This window comes from Hypomesus nipponensis, chromosome 14 (assembly GCF_054491055.1).
Source record: "Hypomesus nipponensis isolate SF chromosome 14, ASM5449105v1, whole genome shotgun sequence".
Taxonomy (NCBI): Eukaryota; Metazoa; Chordata; class Actinopteri; order Osmeriformes; family Osmeridae; genus Hypomesus; species Hypomesus nipponensis.
Genome location: NC_140374.1, coordinates 18,179,294 through 18,204,788, shown reverse-complemented (window position 1 = coordinate 18,204,788; position 25,495 = coordinate 18,179,294). Strand labels below are relative to the sequence as shown.

The 25,495-nt window shown below is 42.3% G+C and overlaps 1 protein-coding gene across 1 annotated transcript in view; it reads right to left on the bottom strand.

Moving 5' to 3' along the window:
* Positions 1-16,084: 16,084 nt before the first annotated feature.
* The window catches only part of tmtc2b (transmembrane O-mannosyltransferase targeting cadherins 2b), a 71,007-nt gene continuing 61,596 nt past the window's right edge, over positions 16,085-25,495 (bottom strand). The window contains exons 11-12 of the mRNA XM_084673033.1: positions 23,293-23,356; positions 16,085-18,936 (exon numbers count right to left, since the gene is read on the bottom strand). Coding sequence (XP_084529159.1) covers positions 18,757-18,936; positions 23,293-23,356 — 244 coding nt within the window. The 3' untranslated portion in view covers positions 16,085-18,756. The remainder of the gene's footprint in view (positions 18,937-23,292; positions 23,357-25,495) is intronic.

The window sequence follows — 25,495 nt, the reverse complement described above, 5'->3', positions numbered from 1 at the left end:
GGCAGAGCAAGCTGTGAAAGGGAGTTTGGGGAGGTCGAAGGTGTTGAAATGCTCATCAATCACCCAACTGCAGTCATCGAGTGTAGTACTGATGGAGCGTGCTGTGACAATATCCCACAAGTGACAGGGAGGGACATAGGAGCCCCTCCCCCTACACGATGTACAGTAGCTGACAGGTAAATATACACATAGACAGTAACTGTAATACATCAGTGCTCTGAGGAAGGTTGTATGTGTCGCTCAGTATGAATGGGCTCAGGTTGAACCCTCTCAGCGGGACTGTTTGACAGCTGTTGGCAGAGTGTGACTGTGCCAGGCGTGGGTCGAAGCAGCGTGAGATAGTCTGGCATTGCCCGTGGTGAAACAGATGCTGGGGCTTTTGCTAACATCTGTGTCAGGGCAGCCCCTGCTGGATAATAGATTTTCCTTTCAGGTTGGAGGTATGACATTGTCCTCACCATGGTGGTACACTATCCACGAGAGTCTGCAAAATCTATTAATGGCCCCGGGGGAAATCTTCAATCAGGACGTAACATGGTCGGGGTAGCCTCACAGCACAGGTGTGTATGGGGGCGTCCTCATTTCTACATGACTGCTACGCACATGTCTTTTTGAAGTGTAAAATGTATTCAAATATATTAATGGCCAAAGAAAACGGGAAAAAAAAGTAATCTTCCTCTTCTTCATGGATACAGTCCAGTGAGCTAACAAAAGTGTTTTTCTTTGTGAGAGCTCCGAGCACTGAAGTCTTCATTCAAAACTATAACTTACAGCGGCTGTATAGCAACAGTATGGCTGTTTTTGCACTAATGGATCTTGAAAGAGTTTCAGACCCACATTCCACAACGCTTTGCCTTTAACTAGTCAAATAAATGCTGCATTCAGCAGGACCCGCATGGACACTGCTTAGCCTTCCCCTCTGACAAACGCACACACACACACTTCTCCACCTCTCACCGCTGGCCTGGGCAACTGAGGCTCTTTTGTGCCAGAGCAGGAAGTCTGCTACACGTCATTCTCTGCTAGGGCTATTCAAGTGTTCCTAAAAAAAAAGGCAAACTTTCTGCCTTACACACTTGGCCTGCCTTCTTTTGGTTGCTTGGTGATTTACAACTGCACGATGGGATGGTGTTTGCCCCCCCATGCTTCTGGGGTAGGGAAAAGGGCATCTTTGCAAACTGTCTTCTGACACACCACCCACCCAGTCTTAAGCAGGGTGTTATCCCCCCCACAAATCACACCGGCCATTAAATCACAACCCTGACACACATACACACACACGCACATGTCCTTTCTCAAACTGGCAGTTCCGCCATCTTTATTCAATTAAAGAGATTAATGGTCCATGATACAATAAGACACCCCAGGTTGACATTAGTTGTGGTGGACGTAGCTGAAATGTCATGGTTATCATTTATGAGAAAACAGACTGCCAGTTTCCAGGGGAAAGGAGGAACTCAAAACAAGCCACAGCAGGGGACATTCTGAAGATAGACCCCTTATTCATGATCTGGTAAAACTTCTCCAACTTGTGGACTAATATTACAATAGAATATGTGCAGACCTAACTTGGATGGCTGTATAGATTTTTCCCCTTTAGTCTAGGAGATCTCTGGTGGTTTTCGATCTCTGTTGACAGGATGGCTGACAGCTCTGCCCTCACAAGGACTGTGTGTGGGTGAAACCTCATCACAGTTTGCCCTACAGTCATTATTCTCAGTCTGGTGGCTAATAGTGGTTCAATGTAAAGCCACAACAGACCTGAAGACAAGAAGCTCACTCAACAAAACAATCACCCAAACCCCCACATTTTCCTTCAATAGAGTGGAGAAGGAATTGGCATTGGCATTGTCCACTGTTTAATCTGTCTATCATGAAAATCACTATAGGAATAAACGTCCAGGGTGGAATGACAATATTCTTCTAACAGGGTTCTGATCTTGAAGAAACATTCAATTGGAGTGCCAATTATAAATACTGTGGTCTCGTCATTGAGCGTTGCAGGGCTGGCTGAATATCCTAGTGATCAGTTGTGCAATCTAGAAAGTAGTAACAACAAATGAAAGATGTCGTTTTACCAGAGTAAAGAGAGTTTCGGTATCAGAGAAATAGTGATGATTCTAGCTCAGCTGGACAATGAAACATCTGACTAATCTGGTGGGTGATGAATAGAATGCGCAGAAAGTATAAATTCCTGTAGGTTATGCAGTGTGTTACATTTCAGTGATGTTGTTTATGAAAATAAACAAAAGTACTAAAAATAAAAATGAAAACTGTAAGACTCCTCACCCTTGGCTGGAGTTAAGAATCAACACATGTACACCAGGTACAAATAGTTACATTTAATTAGGCTTGGATTTCCTTCTTCCGAGTATATAGTGATGAATGTAGCGTTCAGTTGATGTGCCGTGAAAACAAAAATCATTTGGTTGGGTTTTTTGTGAACCATAGCTTTGACTGAGTGAGGAGGAGGTGGCACTGAGGCATGCTGGGAGAGGATGTGAGCTTGTGTTAGTGTATGTCCAGGTCATGTTTTCCACCTCTAATGAATGTACAAGCTGGTCCTCATGTAACCGAGTTAAATTTGTTAAACTCGCTCCTCAACAAAAGATACCACCCACCCAGGCGTGTCAGATCTGGCTAGATCGGTGTTTACGAGAGGTGGTTGTTGCGTGCGTGATTCAGGAGAGGAGAATTCCGAGTTTGATTCCCGGTGTGGACAAGAGAGGGAGGAAACATACACCGATGAACAATGTGACAACATCTGGGACTCTTTACACCAGATTAAACATTAAAGTTGTACTTATTTTGACCACATAGAGCAATTCAGATACATCTCATTTGTATTTGTGCAAGGAAAAATACCACTGCCAAATCATACCTCCTGGATATACTCAATTCAATGTGAGTAGTGTTTGAGACTACGAACGGTAATCTGTTCAATCTAGGATTCATTGTTTTATTTTCCGAGCTTTCGGATATATCTGGTTTGCTGCAGGATGCAGCTGGAGATGCATGTGGACATGTGCGTGTGGAGATCTGGGATCCTACAGTAGTAGTATCAGGGTATTTACACTAACATGGTAGGAATCAGTGTAAAGTTTAACTGTGCCAGATAAATTAATTGAAAAATAATGAGCCATGTGTGGGTGCCGTAAATCAAGCTTGTATTCCTCTAAAACTATTCCATGTGTGGATGCTGATTTTAACAAATCATATTTTACATAATCTCTGACAGAATTAATAGTCTGTGCATGTGGTGGATTACACTTTCCACACCAATAAATCACATAAATGCAATATGTTGATCTTGGAGGGATTCTTGAATTAATATGGACGCTAAGCAGAGACAAAATCCAATATTTCAGCAATATATTGTAATTTATCAGACTATAAATGCCTGACTATGCCTAAATGCATCAGGCAAAGTCATTTAATTCTATTTAAAAAAAACTTTTAAGAGATGGAACACTTTCAAAGCATTTTGTGAATTTGTGGACAATGGACATTGATTTTTAAAGCTAAGGAGCAGTGCCGTATAATCAGCATCATATTTACATATGTAAATGTTCCTCTATCTTAGGCAAAGAGTATGTAAATATGCTAAGACTTTGTGTCACTATACAAACACCACACTACCCCATTTGTAATTCCAGTGTTGTCCCTGAGCAGCACTAACTTGCATCAACGTCTCCATGAGAGAATGGAACCCAGTCATTTGGAAGTTCTCTCTTCTCTCACTCTCTTTTTTTTTCTTGTCATACTCTGGCAGGTGAATGACAAGAGCAGACATTTAGCCAACCCTGGCATTGTCTGGGGAGATAGATCACCCTAAAGTCGTCAGCTGAGTTTCCCCACAGTGACCAGCCTCGCACAGACAGGCTGAATTGTCTGGCTGTAGTTAGTATTCATTTCTTCTGTCGGCAGACTGTCGGGCTCTGGGTAGCTATTGTTGGACTTCTTCAGGGTAGTTCCTACAGGCCTTCATATGCGTGTCTCAGTGACAGTGATTGTTAGTGAAGTGGTTCTGCCTTGGCTGTGTTCCACTCACAAACATCATGAAACAAACATAATTTAAGCATCAGATTGTAAATGGTTTCCATACACCTTGTAGACCATACATGAGTCTCTAGGTCCCCTGTAAAAGATGAGAGGAAGGGAAAACGGATTTCCACATGGGAAATAATATGATTGCAAAGGTGTAACAATGTAAATGAGCTAGTTTAGGCTTGTGGTGCGCTGATGTCATTGTTTCACCAACTAGATGAAGAAATACAAGGTCTACATGGCACCGAGCTCAATGGAAACCATGTATTGTGCGAAAGAAAATAGTCGTCCATTCCAAGATAGTAGCAAAGCCAGTAAAAACACACCCTTCTTCCTTGGTATTACAGTATGGCCACTGTTGTGGCAACTGTGGACAAAATTAGGCCCTCCCTTCCATTAAATAGCCATTTGTCACCATGGAGGGAAATGATGTGTACCATATGCCCTTTTCAAGACTGCACTGTATCCATCCTGAGGGTTTCCTGCTCAGTGGATGCTGGTATTGGATGAATACACGAACCAGTCTTCACTGACACCACTGACTGACAAGATAATGGACCTACTCTCTCTGTCTGCTGTTTCGCCTCTTGAAGCGAAATTGGCTGCCTCCATCCTCAATGGAACACCATGGCATTATGTGAAAGGACAGACACAGAAGTATGTGGTTTGTTATAGTATGGCATTCTCTTTTTCCATCAGGTTTGTGCATGATATTTAATATATCTGGATCTTCTGCTTGTCCTGGCTTTCTTGTTAACCAATCAGAAAGTGCATACGCCTTCAAGTATGGAGGATGAATAGTTTGATTCTGAGGGGGCCTTCCTTTCACTCCAACACATTCTTCAACAGGACTGACACTTTGGAGGAGTGGATGCGGGCAAGCTGTTCGGCAATAAGATTAGCATAATTGCGTCATTAATTGTGGCTTCCTTTCACTTTGAATAATAGCAGCTGGTATAGGCTGTGGCCTCCAGTCCTGAGAATGGGGTCCACACACAGCAGTTAGCATCGGCAGGCTAGCTGGAGACACACAGGCTGCCTCATTAGGAGACTCCTGCAGGCCTGCTTCTCTCAATGAGGGGATGGCTGGCTGATGCTTCTGAATGACGAGCTGGATGTTTACCAGTGAAGGGGGCATTCAGGTGAAAGTTATTACACTTATCTTCCCACACTCTGAGCTGCATAGTTCTGGGACAGAGTTTTAGCCCACAGGAACACTCGTAGTTCCGTTGTGCAGGTCTCTGTGAGGCAAGAACCAAAAGTACTCAAGAGATTGTTAAGGGGTGGAATCTTTTCATGTTCTAAATTCTTTCTCGGTACTTACCAGTGTTCTGGAATAAATGGCAGGGAGTTTGTGAAGAGGGTGAATAAGGATGTAATGAGGAGTGCGGGACTGGTTCTGAATGAGCAAACTCAAGCTGTCTCCGGGGCTTTGGTTTAGGGACAGTGAAACCTATTCAGAGTGTTTGAATTATAATTGGCTCGGTCAGCAGCATAGACAATATCCTAAAAAGACACAGTATCTAAAAGATTCACTCACAATGGGACCACACAGCAATCTCCGTAAAAAGTTGACAACAATTATGATGGAGCACATTCTCACCATGCTACAATGATAGGAGTTGGAATTCAACCCGGAAATTCACTGAGGTTTATCTGTGTGTTTATCTACCTGTCTTCCAAATGTCTTGTTTGATGAGAAAGAACAGTTGTTTTTGTTCCTCCATTGTTTTAGCACATTTAAGTGAACCACAGCAATCTCTCTGCTGCACTGACTTCTGTCCTACAATTACCAATCAGAAGTTCTACAGAAGTGTGCGAAATAGCCCCTCAGAGATCACCCTCAGAATCACAGTGACTTAAAATGTTTTCTTTTCACCCTGACTTTGCAATAAAGAGAACCTCTGCTTAGGATCATGCAGGAGGACCCAAAGTCTAAGTGCAATGGCAAAACACTGTTCATGATGAAGGAAGGCGCTTGGGAATGTTCGTCTCGAAGTTGTGGAAAACCAAACACACTAAAAGGTCTGGGTGCTGCTTATGTTGGACTGCAGAGTCCGTGATGAATGACAAGTGAATTATGATTTTGTCTGGAATGCACCCACCCAGGTGCAGAATTTTATGACTGTCTTTGAATGATCAAATGTGAAACGTTAAAGTTATTCTCAATCAATTATTCATTGTCTTTGCTTTTGATTTCGTAAGCAAGTACGAGGGCCTCACTGTTACGCACAACGCCAAGCCTCCTAACATGGTAGTTACATTGTTATAGTTGGATGCTTCTCGTTTCGGCTTGTTATCGCTGAATGATTTTGGGACGTTGTGACAGAGTGGTTTGTTGTTTTGCTATTATATCTGCCAAGTCCTATTTTCCAATAAGGAAAGTGATGATAGATGAGGACCACTAGGGAAACCTTACTATATGCTGCATCAATTACTTCACCACAGCAAACGTACACAGGAAGGCCAAAAGCCACATCCATAAACTTTTATTTAGTTTCAAATATTGCCAAGATATTGTGCTCTGATCCAATTCCGAATCCACAAAGGCTCAATATTACAGTCAGAGTATTTTAATGAACAAGTGAATCATGGTCAGATAGTCTGCAAGATGCAGACCCTGTCAAAGTAGCGTTACCTGAGTACAAGATCGGCAATCATCACCTTGTCCTAACAACAAACACTTGTTCACCTAAAAAATGGTGTGCTTGAAGAGTCTCGCTGAGCGCAGTGTATTCAATGACACAAGGCCTGAAATCCAGCCATGCGGGTGCTGGTGTGGTCTTGGTGTGAGATTATTGGAATGAGAGTCCTAGAGTCACAGTTTGCTGTTTTGGACACATCGTTAAAACATTGCTTCCAGTGATCTCTTTCTTGTGGCGTCCACATACAGCTCCCAATCTTGCCGAGACTGAAGCCATGAAATAAAAAACGTTATCAAGTTCATGTTAGCGGCCAGTGTCTGAGAAGCAATAATGTCACAAAGACGCCTTATCGGACATTACCTACTGTACACATTACATTATTGTTGTGTGCTATGGATGGAGATGTGGATAAGGGTTGAAATCGGCCTTATCGGACATTACCTACTGTACACATTACATTATTGTTGTGTGCTATGGATGGAGATGTGGATAAGGGTTGAAATCGTGCTCAGATCATGGGTCTATTGGGGGAACAGGGAACCCAAGTGCGTGACTCATCTGACAACTACAGTATTTGTCTGAATTTTCCCCAACTCATCTCCAAGATCCCTGAAACTTCTGTAATACAAAACACCAGTATTCTTAGTCAAAAATGAAGACTAGATTTCCCTCTAAAGAACAGAACACTCCTGCTCCTGCTCCTACCCACCCCCACCACCATGCGACATGCTGGGATAATATATAATTCCAGTTCTGTGTACTCAGTCCTGGTCAAATAAGGGACCAGTCTCCAAGCCGAGCAGGCCATACTGAGCTCCAGTGCATCTACTTGAAGATGTAAATATTTAAAGCTCTTCTGCAACCTGTAAACAAACCTGAGCTCATGTTCTTGACACACAAACAATCAACTCATGACAAAAGCATCCACATAATAGAGATATGATTTAGACAGTGGAAAAGTGTTTGTGATTTGATGCAATCATTACACTGCAAAAATCTATAATCATTGGTGTGCACACCAACTTCTTACTGGGTTTAAAGAAGATATGAAACAAACCCCTTGCTGGATCAGCCATCCAAGTCTAAGCCCTTAGATGTACCAGAATGTTTCCAAAGTGTTCACTTGTTAGATAATCTCATTGTGATTGGTTTATTTTTGGTCCAAACCTCAAGCATGTGGTTAGGAATAAGAGAGGGGAAGGCCTGTAATGACTGGGACAGATGGATATCATTCTCTCCTCTCCTTGTAGATTTGTTTTTGTCGTAATTAAACATGATGATTTATTCAGAAAATGTTTGAGGATCGTGTCAAGAATATGAAGTAGGTAAGGAATAAATGTGTAAAGACGTTTTGGTCCGGCAACAAGGCTGGCCCCATGTTCCAGTGACCTGTCAAGGTCAAATGAACAGTCACCATCTGTAAGAATGTTTTGCATCCAAAACACTGAATGAAAATGTCAAACAAACATGTAGTATCAAACAAATACAGCGCATACACATACTGTACACACATGCATACTTATCTGAACCACCCTAGCCCTCAATTTGCTTATATATCTGGTATTCATAAGGCCTCTTTCTAGTCATGAATCATTAGAGGTACCTTCCACATGTGGCCTCCATGCTGTATACGACCCTAGGAAAGCATTGTGTATATGGTACACAGATGTTCATTTGAAGGGTCATTTGCTGTTGATCTTGTATTAACTCAAGTGTTTTCGCTAACTGAAACAACTGTAATTTATGATCTCTGCGACGTCCAGGAAGTAGTGGGCCGTGTTTAATTGCGAAGAGCATTTTTGGCATTTGCTTCGCTGATAAAATTCTAGACAATGTATTTTAGGTCATGGGGTTCAACAACTGGTAGGTCACTTAAATCTAGATGCATTACTGAACCTCTGCTGGAGTTCCCATTTACAGCTCCCTGGATGTATTAACAATGTCCAACAGTGTGAGCATCATTTGACTTTGGTTATTAGTGGCAGAAATACAAAGTAAAAGTAAGTAAAGAACCCAGCTTCAATGAAGGCGCAACTGTGAATACTAATAAACAATGCTCAGTGCATTGCTGAACCTCAGTAATTGGCCATGAATGTGTGTGTGTGTGTGTGTGAGTGTGCAGAGATAGAAGAAAGCTTGTGTTTGCACCTGTAAGAGTTTCCTGCAGGTGTGGATACAATAGTATTGTTTGTGAACACACGCCAAGACTTCACAAAAGTTCAATTTGATGGCAAGTAAATGCTCCTCACATCACATCAATAGAAATGTCATTATCTTTGACAGTATACAATAAGCCATGGTCAAACCTAACCAAAGTCAGTAAAAAAGTGATGTCACTCTGGTATAAGTGAGTACACTTACTATGCATTGTCCAGTTCTGAATGTCAGACATTCTGTAGTGTACTATATTATGCAAGAGTGCATGTTGACAGATAGCTTTAAAAAGATCCAGCTCGGGAACAAAGACCCATTATTGAAACATTGTGTGTCCTTTCTGATGTCTGGCCATTGAAGTGTGCAAGTAGAATAGATCCCACTGAGATGGCAAAACAAGAGTTATGTTTCTCACCAACAGAGTGCATTGGTTAGATATGGATTTATGTTTGCTCTGATTACATTTATATCTGAAAAGAACACATACATATGCACTTATCAAACATTCAACAGCGTGGACTGGAGCAGCTGCCCGGACTGTTAAAGGCCACAGCGTGAAGATAATCCTGCATCATTTTAAAAGAACCTTCAAGATAACCTTTGTACAGGTATTGAAACTTAGAACCCATGCAACTCCTTATGATGACTGTATCACATGAGGTAGTTTGCTCAGTTTGTAAAACGAACCACGTTTGGAACCACATTCAGAACATCTACAGCAGTGGGCCTTTTAAAAGGACTTCTATGAGCTTCTATGAGCATACATTTAACATGTTGGTCTGCAATGTCATTTGTCGTTCTGCATCCCCAGACTTGCTGTTAAGATGTGTCTGGTCTGTTCTGTGGCCTTGTTGAAGAAAACTATAAAATAAGCTCTGTTTATTTTCCATATCTACAGGAAATCCTGCTCTATGCATTTAAGCACAAATGATTGGTGTTCCTGTCCCAAGGGGAGATTTAACACTATGGGCACCATTCCTTAATGTATAAAACCCACAAATACACAAAACACACTTTTTCATACTACTGTGCATTAAGTCACAAGGCGATACAGACAAGATCATAAATGAATAACTTGCAGTTTGAATGGATCTTCTTAAAATTATGGTTAGGGTTCGGAGGGTCCTGTGAGGAAGACAAAAGTGAGGACAGACAACTCGGATTTCCTCCACATTTTAACCTGAAACGTTTTTTTTAACTACAAACAACAGCTATCTCTCACCTTAAACTTTTTTGTAAGAACCCTAAAGGCCAAACTTGATCTGTTTTCAAGAAACTCATTGAATGTTCCGTAAGAGAGGTTGATGGTGTAGAGAGAACCGCCATACGTAATTATAAGACCTAAGTTTCTTACAATCCCAGTGCAGCACTCTGGATTTTCCAATCTAAAGAAGAAATATAGCTGGTTTTACACTGACATATTTATGGCTGGTGTAGTTGAGAGTTAACCACCAGTCACATTCAGTTCCACAGCCCAGTTTAATTCAGAACTTAACATTCATATTTTTGGAGCAAATATACACGTAAGTAATTATTGCTCTAAGATCTTGGTTGCTCTCCCTCCCAATACATTGGTAAGATACCAATCTTGACAGTTCACAAGTTAACTGAAAAATGACTGACTTGATGACACTTACTGTACAGTACAGTAAGAACAAGACTTAAGAACAAAACTCCAACATTTCCCACATAAACAAAACTGTGACAGCCATTCAGCTTAATTATGTTTATGCAATGCCAAGATTCATATTCAAAAAATGCATACACTAATATCTTTTAACCAAACAGAAATGAAAACAAATATCATTGTGGGTGTGCTATTTTTTTTTTTAACAAAGGAAAATGAAGGAATCGTGTTTATTGCTCTCAACTCTTTCCTTCCTTAACAAAATAATGAATCATTTTGAAACTGGCCCACAACTGTTGCACAACTATGAGAACTGTCACACTTAGTGTCAATGGAGACTTATTGAAATGCCTCCCTTGTCTCCTGATGTAGACCAGCAGTAGCTTGGCGTGCTGGGTGTAGGCCTGTGTTTGGTGCTCTCTCTCCACCACTATGTGGAAGCTCTTTAGCTCCTCGCTGCAGAGATGGAGATATCAAAGAGTGATACAAACAACATGACTGAAAGGCACTGATTACAATCAGGCAAGTGTGGAAACTATCAGCAATGTTTGAAATAGAAATGATATGTGGACACTTTGCCTGACTTCTCCACATGTGTTTCGCAGTCATGTTAATGTTTCAACTGTAGATGTTTCCTGTATAATCAAAAACATGGCACATCTTGGCAAGAAAATGAAACCGATATAGTTTGGACAGATTAGAGGCCGTGCCATCCAAATACAGGCTACATCACTGTCATACAGGGAACACATAGCAGCTCTGCACTTCCTCAACACAGCTCATGTTTTGAATGCCAGATAGTTTACATTTGCTCCAATCTCAAGAAAACGGCAACCCCAAAGCTTATCAAGGGTCTCAAACATGAGCAGCAGCTGGCTAGCAGAGCTCTCTCTGATATGAGGCCTGTTACACCTTCACACTTCAACCGGTGTTCTATTTCGATGTTTTTTTGTTTTTTTTGCATTGTGGTGTCCAGAGTTATTAGCAGTTTTTTGCCTGAGCTCTGACACCCAGAGCTTACGTGACAGGCTGGAGTAGACTTGCTCGAAGTGTCCGTGTTCCACATTTGCATGATGGATGGCGGCAGTGTTGGGCTAGGACAGGCTGTCTGCTCTAATGGGTCTCTGAGGAGTCCAATCAGCCATCCTACCGCTCTCTGGATAAATAACGAGCTGTAGGGTTCCACTCTGGGGGTCCAAGAGGGACCGGCGGCACCCTCACAAAAATAGCAGGTCCCCTTTCAGCACGTTAACGAGCGTAATGGGGAGTGAAGGCAAAGAACTGGAGACGTACACTCTTAAAATACCTTCCACATTTCCCCCACATTGTGGCCTCTCCGTCAAATTTGTGTGTATTCACAAGGCAACGAAATGTATGATGAAGGGCAGCGTAAGGTGTGCTGGCTCCTGTTCAAACCACACACCCACGACCCAGACAGTTAGTTTAACACTATAGGCAGCGAGACGGCTTGAGAATGTCACTGGCTCGTTTGAAACACGAGGTGCTAAACACTGACAAGGCCGTTTGATAAAAAATCTACTTAACACACTTGTTTACACACTTAATCGTTATTTTGAAATGTATATACAATCTTGTGATAAAAAAAGAAGATATTTCTTTCTGTAAAACGGTTTACAGATCTTGAAGACAGCAACAGAAAATGTCAGACTCTGGAGGCAATATTTTCTTCGAGATACGTTTATGAAAGTGTGATGATTTAACTTACACAAATTACACTTAAATATTATCAATGAAACTAATAACACACATTATTATTGAGTTATCCAGGTACACAAGACAACTCTGGAGTGTATGTTTTCTATATTCTTTTCCAGCATGTTCCAACATGGTCCAGGCAAAGTTAAGGAGAGCATCAGGGTTGGGGAGACATGTTCTCTACTGTCTTCTTCGGAAGGAACAGACTTGTAGGACCCGCTGACCACAGCACAGGTGGGACACCTGCAGGACAGATGCAGCCCAGATGCACTCGTTATGTCGGGTCTCCTGTTGGACCATAACAGGCACTGTTCCCTGGAGCCCCTCCCCTTCCACAAGGCTCTCCGTCTTCCCCCACAAATGAAAGGCCAGCTGTCTGGGAGTCTGGAGGAGCGCCTCTTGTTTTGACAGTCTCTGCAGGATCCACACATCCGTCTCCCTGGCTGGAACTAATCAATCCTGACGCCCACTTTATACTCCTCTCCGGCCGCACCTGCTGCTTCTTATAACAGACATTATCTCAGTCATGTACAGGGGCTGCCGAGCGGAGGAAACGTCATACCGCCACTGCAGCAAAGACACAATTGTGTCTCGCCGTGCCAGGCAGTGAGGGGTGTGATATCCTGTGTGAAGGTCTCAGACGTTGCTAGTTGACCCAGTGTTTATGAGGCCCCTGGGTATGCTGAGGCTGCATCTGGCCTCTGCGGATCCTCAGTACCAGGCGGACATATTGAGGAGACGGGAGATCTGTGTTGTGTCCCAAGCTCCTCGTGATGTACAGCCAGAGTGTGGCTGCAGCCTCCAGAGTCTTGGTAAGCCATGAAGAGATGAGGGTCTTATAGGTGAGCTGAGGACTGCCTGCAGGTTAGACTGACCGGGCATCAACCAGGTCAATTTAACTGGATGAAAATCCACATATTTGACTTTAAACAAAATTGTTTAATCGTTATAAAACAGATTTCTTTACATGTACTGTCCTATGTGTCAAATACAATCTAAAAACGTTCATAATTAATGATCTCAAAGTGGGACTCACCTGGAATAAATGATGAGTTAATCAACTACGGTTTCGCATTCATGAAGTTGGTCCGTACCGCAGTGCCTGTTTATGCATCTCAGCAGGTCACAATATCAGCAGGAAAGCAATTATTCTGTTTGATTCAGTGTCACTCACTCTCACATAGGGAAGCACGCATGATTTCGTGCTGTGTGTGTGTGTGTGTGTGTGTGTGTGTGTGTGTGTGTGTGTGTGTGTGTGTGTGTGTGTGTGTGTGTGTGTGTGCGTGTGTGTGCGTGTGTGGGGCTGAGAGGGAAAAAAAGGAAGAAAGAGGAAAGTGTTTGAGTGTGCAAAAAAAAACAAAGAGAGAGTGCAAGTCTTGTTAATAACATTTCCGGGAAAAAACTATGCATAGATGCAAAAATGAATCTATACCACTAGCCTGCTGAATGTCTACTATTTGTCCAGCAATGTCGTCAAAGGGCATCAATTGACATGGTTGTCTTATCACAAGAGTTTAGTTTGAACTCCCTCTGTTACATTGGAATGAGCAGAACATGTGCCTGTTTCTGGTCATGGATAATGATGCAAGTCTTTTCAAGTTAAGACAGCTCTGCTCTCAAATATAATGATTTATGTACGGAAGTAGTGGCATTAAATTATTTAACAGATGGGGGCCTACAGTATGGTATTTGAAAGGTATGTACAGCATCAGTACGGTACGCTGTCTTTTTCAACAAAGCATCCTAGGACAGGTAATACTTGATTCACTAGCATTTAAAAATGTGTTCATACAGTTTGTTTACGTTTTTAAACATATATGTTTGGTTTCCACAAACCTCTCATGACAGACGAGTTTTGATCAAATGTAAAGTGTACTGTAAGAGAGGGGCATCTTTCCTTATGACCTACAGTGCTATTAATACCAAGGACCTTCAGTTTCTTTAATTAGTCTACAGCAGCAGCCTGGTTACAGTACACATACCTGAAGCGCATTATAGCACACTGGAAGGAACTACAAAAGAAGGAAAGGCAATTTCCTTCCCAGAGACAAAAAAAAGCCCTTTTCAATAATATGAAACAGTGTATTGGAGAGGGAGATGCCCTATTGTTGAGTCAGGCATCTCGTGCATGATCCTCATCTTAATGCTTCTTCTATCAAGCAATAACAACGGCTCTCAGGTCCAGAGGGGAGGACTTTGCTGCGTCACGCACAGCGATCTGCTGCAAAGACTCTGCATGTTTGCTCCGAGCGCCTGGCCCACGCCGCTCAGATCAAAGCTGCGATAGGTCTATGGCACATTCCACAGAATATTTGCTTGATAACAGCTGGCAGATTTGCCATATAACAACATAATAGGAAAAATACCCTCATAAGGAAATCGTAAGCCCTCACTTCTCCAGAGTGGGCGCTTCTGGATGCGAAAGGCAATATTGTAACATGATGAAGTGGGTCATGAAAATGCAAGACAGATGTTATTTATTTCCTTGGGTGCTGGACACAGGGAATCCATGACTTAATGCTTAATGCGCTGATAAAAATGTGCATTTATTGATAGAGAAGCAGGAAATCAGATTGCATGAGATGTGCATCTCAATGTGATGGAAAATATTTTGGTAAGTTCAGAGGTTTTTGATTAGAACATGTAAAGTTTTGTGATGGTCATCCAGCTTTGGTTCAGTGCACGAGTCTCTGTTGTGGAGGTATGCATGCTGAAATATTGTATTTGGAGAAACTAATCAGATAATTTATCCTAGACTACAAAGAAATCTTGGAGTCTTTCAGTGAATTGATTACATTTTAGTATGGTTTTGCAAAGTCCCTGTAACTGTAATCGCATTGGAATTTAGGGTCTCTGAATGAACAAATATATCTATTGGTAATTTGTAAAAGTTGGGGAATTTGTGTTGTAATGGTGAATTGTTCAAAGGAGATGACTGTTTGTTTGTATTTCTATCCCACTGCTTTGGCTTGAGAAGTGTACCAATGTGATAATAATCATGAACATGAATCACCTGATACTGATCAACCTACAATTAACTGTACATGGTAATGCATCAAACAGGCTGTGTAGACATCGTTTTTTGATCTCATCGCTCCTCATTTGTTCAATGTATGCTAAGAATGTCTTCCAGGATTAAAGTGCTACAATACAATTTGTAATGTTGAGAGATACAATGTAAAGGCAAACAATGAGGTACAGTGCCAAGGTCCCGGAAATCTGAGTACAGTAGATATATTTGACATGTAAGGCAGTAGATATACTTGATATGTTTGGGAATTGTAAGGGAAAGGAACAGTGGTGCCTGTTAAAAGTGAAGGCTGAGAAAGAGGCAGATTGATTTTGGTGCATGCTTTCATAGCCTTCCTATCTAGCAAGTTTGATCTCTATTCAAGATAAGAGAGGCACACCTGTGTTCTGGGAAGGAAATTCAAAATGGAATGGACCGTCCACAGCCTTGGCACATTCCAAATCAATAAGTAACCCTGGGCCTCCTCTTGCACATGTGAGAACCATCACAAGGCTAACTCCTTCATTCTCAGGCTAGGGCCTTCTGCTTGTCAGCAGGGTTTCAGCGGTGAGGAAGAATGAGACACACCAACCAGATGTAGAGACTGCGCTACTCTACCATGTGGGAATATTTACATCCCTCTCGGTGTTGAACAAAAGATGAAAGTCAACGAGATCCATTTGAGCTGGGTTTATGACACATTTTAGCAAATTTGCAGGAGAACTTTAAATGCTGTGTAAAACCTGTTCCACAGCATGCTAGGCCACCCTATTAAGTCTGGGATCCACTAGTCATAAGAGGCGGATAAGAGTATGGACTGTATGGATTACTGTGTAGAACTGACACGCATGCGTTCTGGAGACAAAGAACGCTAGGAGTCTGATAAAAGCAGAACACCATTTTATTGTGAAAAAGCAACATTGGGAAAGTCTATTCTGGCACATGGTTTATTTTTTTATATTACAAAAAGGAAAGGCTACAAATTGTGATCATTTATACAAATACAACAACTTTCCAAAAATAAAACTTTAATTTAGTAAACTCTCTGAGTGCTCTGTGAGCCATATTCTGCAATAACCCACTGCTTTGAAATCCCTGAGCAGAGACACAGAATGAAACACTTCCTATTTCAGTCACACTAATTTGTTCATGAACAGTTTACATACAAGAGAAATTAGAAACGTGATGGGAGATTTGTGTGTATCCGTGTGTGTGTGTTTGTGTAAAGGAGTTGTGATTATCAGACTCAAACTTTTACTGACACATCCAAAGGGGTGATCTTAGCCAAATACATCACAGTGTTAACAGTCACAACCACCACAATTGCTACACTCACAGCCAACTGTACTGAAACTGCTATCAAACCATGTGAAATACCAGATTAGTAGTGTATTCCTACCGACAGAGAGACAGAAACACACCAGGTGGAGGACTTGTAATATTAGTGTAGAAAGAAGGTGACTTCCATGACAACTATCCCATCTACAAAGCACTGTACTTGACCACTTACAAAGTGTACAGACAGAGGAAGATCCCATCCTTTACTTAATCCCATTCAAAATTATTATAAAAATAATCATATTCAAATGTTCCTTTAAGAAAAAAAATTGAAACAAATCGTAAATGCATATTTAGGTATTGGCCAAAAAGTCAAACGTTGTGGTTCAGATTACACTTCAGAATACTGTGCGATGTTTCATTAAATTGTAGTTGCACCATATTGTCTGTGATGGACTCTTACCAAACATCTTCCTTAATTACAGATTTGAAACACAGTTCCAGCTGGTTTATATCACAAATAAATAACTAATATGCAGTCAAATACAGACAAGGTAGGCATACAGCTGAGGACCGATGGACATCCCTACCACACAATGCCGTAAAAGGACTTCTGATAGTCCAATGTACATAAAATAATCTATTAATAAGCTGTGTTTTGATATGCTGACGACATAATAGAAAGAATGTATAAAACTGAAATGTTAGTTTAGGAAGAGGGAGGGATCAGGGTAAAATACTTCCAATTACTTTCGAACTTGACCTAAGTCAGACTTGCAGAGTCCTCAGCCTCCTTCCCAAGTCTGACTGCAGATCTGTCACACCAGTAACTGCACACCGGTAACTGTCGCTTCTTGAATCATATATTAAGATTAATTTATACAAACAAATACATGAAAATTAACATTTCAAAAAAGTATTACAGTTAAAGATTCCCTCAGACATACTATGGCTGTGCATTGTTATAAAAAGGAGTGCTTGGGTTAGATTGCTATTTGGTTATAAGAACTCAAGAGATGGCTCGAGTCTTTTTCTTGTAATGTTTAAGACATCAGCACATGAGTCTGTATCTGGAAAAGAACAGGCCATTCTCTCTGGTCCTAGACTGTCTGAACCTTTTCAAAGCAGTTCAGCTGAAGTAGGTTAATACAGGTACCTAGTTCATAACGTCTTTCTGTACCAAGCCTCTAAGAGCGGATTTAGTACCCAAGGACACACTAGTTGCACACAAAGGAGCAAGTTATCATACTGTACCAGTCTGTTTCAAAGCTCAATTGAGTCATGGTAAAGTATGATCTCATATCTCTGCTACATTTAGACGTTTAATGTTGTTTAGTTGTGCACCTTCGAAGAGTAAGGCATAACAGAGAATAACTGAAACTTAAAACTGTTTACTTAAATAAACACCACATGTACATTAATGGATTTCTTTTTTTAACTTTCCTTCAAATTAGTTTGTTTTGTAGGAATTTATAAATCAAATGACTGGGATTATTATTATTTGTTAAAAAAGGTATTCAAAGTATTTTTCCCTTTTATTTGTAATCACTTTTCAACAACATGCTACCTAATCTGCTATTAAACTTACATATATGGAAGTTAGGGGATTTGTTTCACATAGAAAGTTTATGAAACAATTTCCCTTTGGCAATATCACCGGATTAAATTCAGTTTCCAGAAATATTGCCTTGAAATCAAATTTTGAGTTCATGGTCAAAACAAAATATGGCTACTAAACCTGTAACTTCCCATTATTTGCCTTAACTTCCACTTATGTGCACAGAAGTTTTGACCAATACTTCATGAAGTGGTAGTAGAAGTGGAATAATATCTAATGTACTGCTCTTCCTTCAGATTCTGAACGTTCTGGGCTTTCATTGTTTCTTCAGCTTTGAAACTTGCACTGCCCCTGGACAGATTTGGCCCTAAAGGACCTATTTATTCATCAAAAGGACGAAAAATTATAAAATAACTAGATTTCAAGTATGTATCTATGGCCCTCTTCAAGTTAAGTGTTCCAATAAAGAATCACAGGTCCTGTGAAGGGGGTTTCTAGAAAGGCATCCAAGTGTTCTTCACAAGGACCAGCCCCTCAGAGAGTCCCTTCTGGCCTGGGGAGAGCTGGGGCGTGTGAGTATGCCAGTCATAGCCTATGCTGTCCCCCTCTCTCTTTATTTCCTCCCTCCATCTCTCCTCAGTGATGAGCAGGGGGATGGGGCTGTGTCCTTCCCCAGGGTTGGTGCACAGATGGTGGGCTGGCTGCTGAGTTCACAGCCGCCTCATGGGCCCATCGTCCTCAAGCCCTGTTTCTCCATGATGTTCCATAACTTGCGCAGGTTGGACTGGGTGATGGTGTCGTCCGGCTTCAGCTGCAGGGCCCGGAGGTAGTTGGCCTCTGCCTCCTGCAGTTTACCGTTGAGGTGGAGGATTGCTCCCAGGTTCATCAAGGCTGCAGGATACTGAAGTAAAAACAAGGAAGTGACTGAGTTGATTGTCTTTTACAGTACAACACTGTGAGATATCCTGGTTCAGCTGTTGCCATAAACACTTTACTAGGTTGGCAATCATGTGCTCAGTGTGTAGACAGATACTTTCATTGCATGGAACATTCAGGCCTTAGAAAGTCACGAGGCTGAAAGAGATGGGTGAATGTTTGGAGATAAATAATGCAAATAAGTGTCATATCTACTTTCTGTTTGAATCCATCTACACTTTTAGGCTATGCATAATTGAACAGGGGGTACTTCTGTAAGGAGATTGCATAACAGTCTGCCATGATCAAACACTGTAAATGTTGATCAAGCCGTGATTGAAGTTCAAACAAAGAGACAGGTGTCAGCCATTAGTAAAAAGTATTCCGTAATTTAGATGATGCTGTCGCCACTTTGACAGGACATCCTTTCATCTATGAAGTTCCACAGTTTTGGCATGACATTTGACAGGCCTAGCCTCAAGACCGCCCTGTGTGAGACCAAAACATGACTGTGTTGTCTTGCTCCAAGCATTGAGACACCGTGCCAGTCAAAGCGTGAGTCACCAGGACTAGAGCACTAAAGTGGGAGTCAGGTGGCTGAGCGGGTAGAGCATCGGGCTAGTAATCTGAAGGTTAACAGTTCGATTCTCGGTGCACATGACGTTGTGTCCTTGGACAAGGCATTTCACCCTACTTGCCTCGGGGAGAATGTCCCTGTACTTACTGTAAGTCGCTCTGGATAAGAGTGTCTGCTAAATGACTAAATGTAAATGTAAAGTGTTCACTGTATGATCCAAACAAGCCCACAGTCACCAGTGACCCAAAGAGTGTCTAGACATCTGATCGATCTCTATTTCAACCCTGACATTGGAAAATATATTCCCCTCTGCACTTATCGCTACTGTACTGGTCCACAGCTACATACTATAGCAGGATGTTAGTTAGCAGTATAAAATTTGAGTTTTTGGTTTTATTTTATAATTTTGTTATCCCTATTAATACAATTTGAGAACATGTTATGAAATCCTGGTGTTTTTCTGACTTCTCACAAGGTCTCATGAAAAGTCGGGTGTTTATGTCATAAGTGCGTGCATGCCATGGGTTGCCAACATTATTGAAGCCAACTGTCAAGCTGTGAGGAAGAAGAGCTGTGTAGATAACCATTTAACCTAACATACCTGTCATACCGTTGTTAGAGTGAGATTTATATTGACCTGGTGATGGTTTAGCCATCATTGTAATCCTGAGGGCTTGGACAGTCAAACACACACAGCCCTCCATTTTCCCGAGCATTTGCCTTGGCTGATCCACACTGTGCTGTGTAGGAGATCAGCTCTAGCCTAGCCTGCTCTACGACACTCATCATCTCTGTTTTCCCAGTGTCATGGTTAGATGAGTGATGTGCCATGCATGAGAATTTCAATGGGAACAATATGTCCAATAGTGCTTCTCCTCTCATAGGGGAAATTAAATTGATTAATAAATCAAACAGCCTCTGGAATGATCCCGTCGTCCCATAGGCGGCCCCTCTCACCCCGTGACGGACATAAAATAACACATTTGCTTCAGACTTCCGAGCCAAAGTAAAGGCTGGCATGGCCTAAATTCCCACTAATGCTGACTCAAATGTGTTTGAGCCTTTCATTGTCAGATAGACATGTACACTATTTCTGAGTGAATCCTGCTTTTGTAACGTCACCTTGGCCCGGGTACATTATAGAACTACACAATTATAGAAATGCTCCCCAAGCTATAGCAATCTGTCTCCCCAGGCAACCAGATTTGAGCTGGAAGGCCACTTTGAACTCGGACCCGGATAGACTAGCCGTTATTTAACCCCGTAAAAAGAAGATCAAGTTACGCGGACCAATTTGTAAAATGTAATTTGTGCTCGAGAGCCATTTTAAGATATGCAAATATGATTTGAAAGGGCCAAACATCCATGCAAGCCCCAGCCCATAGGATGATATATGGGCTCCACGTGTGTTATTGTTCCTGTGTGGAGCAGAAGGGCTTCCTACTGTTTTTGAGGTCAAAGCCCCCATGGAACACCAACAGAGATGTCCTGTGTGGCTGGGGCTGAACCCTTCAGGGGTGCAGGAGTCACCCAGACCACAGAAGATCTGAACCCTGGGTGGTGGCTCTGGTTTCCACACACCGACATTCAGAGGTAGCAAACCACAAGCCGCAAAGAGGAACAAAAACACCATTCCATATAGGTTCCCTGGTCCACTCCTGTGTTTGTGTTTGAATGGATCCTGAAACGATTCATCGGTATAAACATTCGATATGTTTATACTGTATATTATAAATAGCTTCATAGAGCATGCTACAATTTGGGGTTAGGTCCACACTACACACTTCCATAGATGAATGAGCAACATTGTGCGAACGCTGACTCTCCTGCTTTCTTCTTCAGTACAACTCGGTTCAAGCGTCGGATCCCACACGCCAGCCCCCAGCCTCTCTCCCTGACCTTGAACCCCCACCAGACCCCTCCTCCCCAGCCTCTCTCCCTCCTAACCCCTTGACCCCTACTGGACCCTGCCTCCCCCGAAACCCTCCACCCTCCAGCATCTCCACCATTCCATTTCCTCAGGCATGCAGTTATAGGACAGATGTGGAGTATATCAGTTGGGCATCGGGGAAAACAGCTGCTTTAAACCATGGAAGTACAGTTAAGGAGGGAGGGGGTAGACCAGTAACAAACCTACTTAATCCTCAGAGTATACCAGGTGGGGCATATCTAAGGGGGGGAGGGCCTAGTAGACATGAATCCCACAGATGCTGCTGCTTTAGGGGGACCACTGCTGGGAGAGTACCTCTGTCAGGCTCCAGTAACTTTGGTGGAAACCACTGATGGGATGGAGCTACACAGCATTTCAGTTAAAGAACACTCAAATGGAATTGAAGTGTCGTTAATAAATGCCAGTCCTAAGGAAGCATGAACAGTCAGCCAACAGCATACTGAACTATAGTGTTAAATAACAAATAATGATTGACAAGAAACATGGTTTAAGTCAAGTCCTATCTAATAGAACAAAAGATAACTGTACGGAAGATGAAAGATTGCACTCAATCATAATATGGCCTACCTTATAAACGACCCTAATGGAACATTACCTTCCAAAAAAGTGATGACATTTGGCTTAAATTGACTCTGTTTTTGAGCTTGGACAAAAGTGTTCAGATTTGCGGATGCCAAAAAAGCTCAAATACAAAGCTCAAAGGATGATGATCTTCCAGAAATAAACATGAATACTGGGAAGACAAAATATAATCTAGCTGCTATGATGCCCTGCTCACTTTCAGTCATCGTTGACATTTGGCAAGTCTAAATAAAGTCTGTGATTAAGATATACCAACTCATAAACAGGTCGTTAAAAACAAGGCACTTCCATCCCTCTGAGTCAAAGACAAATAACCTCTCTAAATCCTGCATCAACATGGCCTACACTACAAGGCAGAGCAACTGAAGACGGTCTGCAGCACAATGACAGTAAAAGCCCCTTCTCCACAGCAGGGGGATCAGGGTTAATCATATTAATGTTGCTGACTTATGGATATGAGCTCTCTGTTTCACCTTTGACTCTCTGGTGGCTCAAGCCTCTGGTAATGTATTCCTTTCAACCCAGACAATAATGAGGTCTGTGCCACTGCTAAGAGAGTTGGGGAGTGGTACTTGATTAGGAATTCTAACTACAAGGTTGGCTCGCACCGGAGCTCGAACTCTGGATAATGTACATGTTTATCACCGAACCTTCTAAACAGCACTATCAAATGAATAGGATTGATGAGAGAGCCACTTGGTTAACACAATGTGTAAACTGTGTATTTGGTACTAAATGTATTGACATTTTTAACTGGCTCAGTACAATGTCTAGTAGTCCGACACTGTCCAGATACCCTTTGCTACTCAAGAAGTCATTTCTTCTAATCAGGAATATAGCAGAAATGCCACAAAACTATATGCCCATGAATCACTGGAAGACAAACAAGTTATACATTCGCTGTCAAACGATCTCAACATACCCCTGAGTCTACTTGTTTTCAAGTCACCAAAGCCCCACGACTAAGTGTTATTATCATTATTCTTCCCACCATCAAATTACCCCCGCCTGTTCTTTGAAGTGCTCTGATTGATGTTGCACTAACAAACCTTTAAGCTGGGTACGAACCGAGCAAGAGTCTTTCTGATCTGATCCTTCACAATGGGGGCCATTGTAAGAGAACCGTCGGGGCAGCCGAGGGCTGTTGATTGCTGCGAGAGCCACCCAGCCTGTGATTGCAGCTGAGCGTCCATCATGGTGAGTAATAAGGGGGTCATTAGGACGGTACTCACGTTGGGTCTCAGGCTTGCCGCTCGTCCGTAATACTTCTCAGCTGCCTCGTTCAGACTGGCCTGTCTGCGGAGCAAAAACACGGGAAGCAACCATCAGTCATCTTTATTGCTGGGACTTCAGAGGGTAGACCTTGACCCCTGTGTGTTCACTGGTCACCGTGGGCCAGGGACAGGGCAGAGCTGGGACACTTGGAGCCAGTCCCACAGGCTGACAACAAACCCAGCTCTGTCGGAAGGCTCTGTGTTGTTAACAGTCTGATGATGTTCGCTTCATTACCAGGTCACAAGGTTTGACCGGTCAAGTTTGTACAAAGAGAATGATCTTTCTCATCCATCGCGGGTTTATTCATCACAAACAACTTCAAAGACTATTATGGCCCCTTGTGGTTCGTGGTGTATCAGTGATCGTGGTTGGTGGGAAGATGTTGGATCAATATTTCATGATTAGCAATATGGATGAAAGATTCATGAGAAAGAAGTGTGGGGAAAGGATGCTTGGATGGTGGTACTTTTGACAACATGTAAACAGTCTAGATCAGAATCAGGGAGCAAAGTTCTTGCTTCACAGAATGAGGGAGAAGGTCTTCCTCAAGTCCAATAATAGAACTGGCAGTGACTACAGGTAGACCTCAGGACAGATGAGTTCTCACTTCATCCCAGAGGACCCGAGGAATTTAGTGTCTGTAGTTGCTTCTATAAAACCCTTCGTCCAAGCAGGAATGTCTTCCACATCTCCATACCCAACCGCTTCTATACCCTTTTTACCTGGCTGCATGACTCCCCCTTCCCTTCAGCCAAAAAGCTTTTCCGTTTATCAATGCCCCTATAAATCAAAAATAATTTTACAGCTCACAGCTGCGTTTCACTGATGGTAGCAATTGTCTCATTGCAAACAGTTTAACTTTGACAGAGTCAAGGACAGGCCCAACACGAGCTGGCTCCAGATCCCTGAGTCGTAATGATAAAAGGGAGACCAGACCGTCTGAACTGGGCTTAGGAAGTCTGGCCCCATTAAAAGACTGTCCTCCGTAGGGCTGCAGGGAGAAGGGGAACCGTAACATTGGACAACCAAGAATGCACCATGGATACATCCTTACCTGGGTAAAATCATGGTTCATCGTCATCTTTGACAGGCGAAGGTTGAGAGGGACGGATCGAAATATACATGCACGAAAAACAAATGAGGCCCGGGAAAAAAAGACGACACTTGATACTCTTGTCGGTCGTTCAAAGCATCCAAACCTTGGAGCTCCACATGGGACCGTTGCAGTTAAGTCACAGCAGTAGTTCAGTAGTGGCTGGACAGCAGGCGTGTATTTGGATGCTTTCCACATGAGGTAAGTCAGACTGGTGTGTGGCGAACTGCGCTGTAGAGGTGCTCTGGGGTGAACCGTTACGAAGAACATTTGGATACAGACTGTCACAACTGCAGGTAGACATTATATGTCTATTCAAAGTATATGCTTCTCTCCGAACCACGCTCTCTGATGTGAGTCAATGTGACAAATACAGTATTTATTTTTTGGGCTAAACGTACATTTCTGCAGTCTTTGTCTCCAAACCACGATTGTGTGTTTATGTGCCAGAATAACATTTAAATAATAGTATTTAAGAAAGAATATCTTGAGAATTACAGTAATCCAAGTCTATAATATCATTATCACATTTCTAAACACACTCTTGGATGTTTGATGGAAGGTGGCCACTCTGTGGTCACCATAGTGATTGGTCCTCCCAATTTTAGTGGGATTGTGTTTAACCAGAGCAAAGGACGACAAGAGCTAACAACCAGTTAAACCAGCACTGACCCTCATTCTAGACCCAAACCTTACACTTCATCTACACCAGCACTAACCCCCATTCGAGACCAGACCTAACCCTTGGGGGGGAAAAAAACACACCCTTTATTAGTCTCACTGCAGACACAATGACACACCAATCATTAATCTGACTGCGTCCCTTACAACTAAGGTCAGTCTGAAAAACATTCCCTTTCAGCACCAGACAGCTATCTGAGTATAGATCTAACTATAGCTGACGTCTCTGTCTACAACAACGAGACGTCGTTGCACAACTGCTCAAACTAATGACCATGTATTCTGTCTGGATGTTCTGGACTTGGCAAGCAGCGTTACAATTACATTACATTTACATTTGGTCATTTAGCAGACGCTCTTATCCAGAGCGACTTACAGCAAGTACA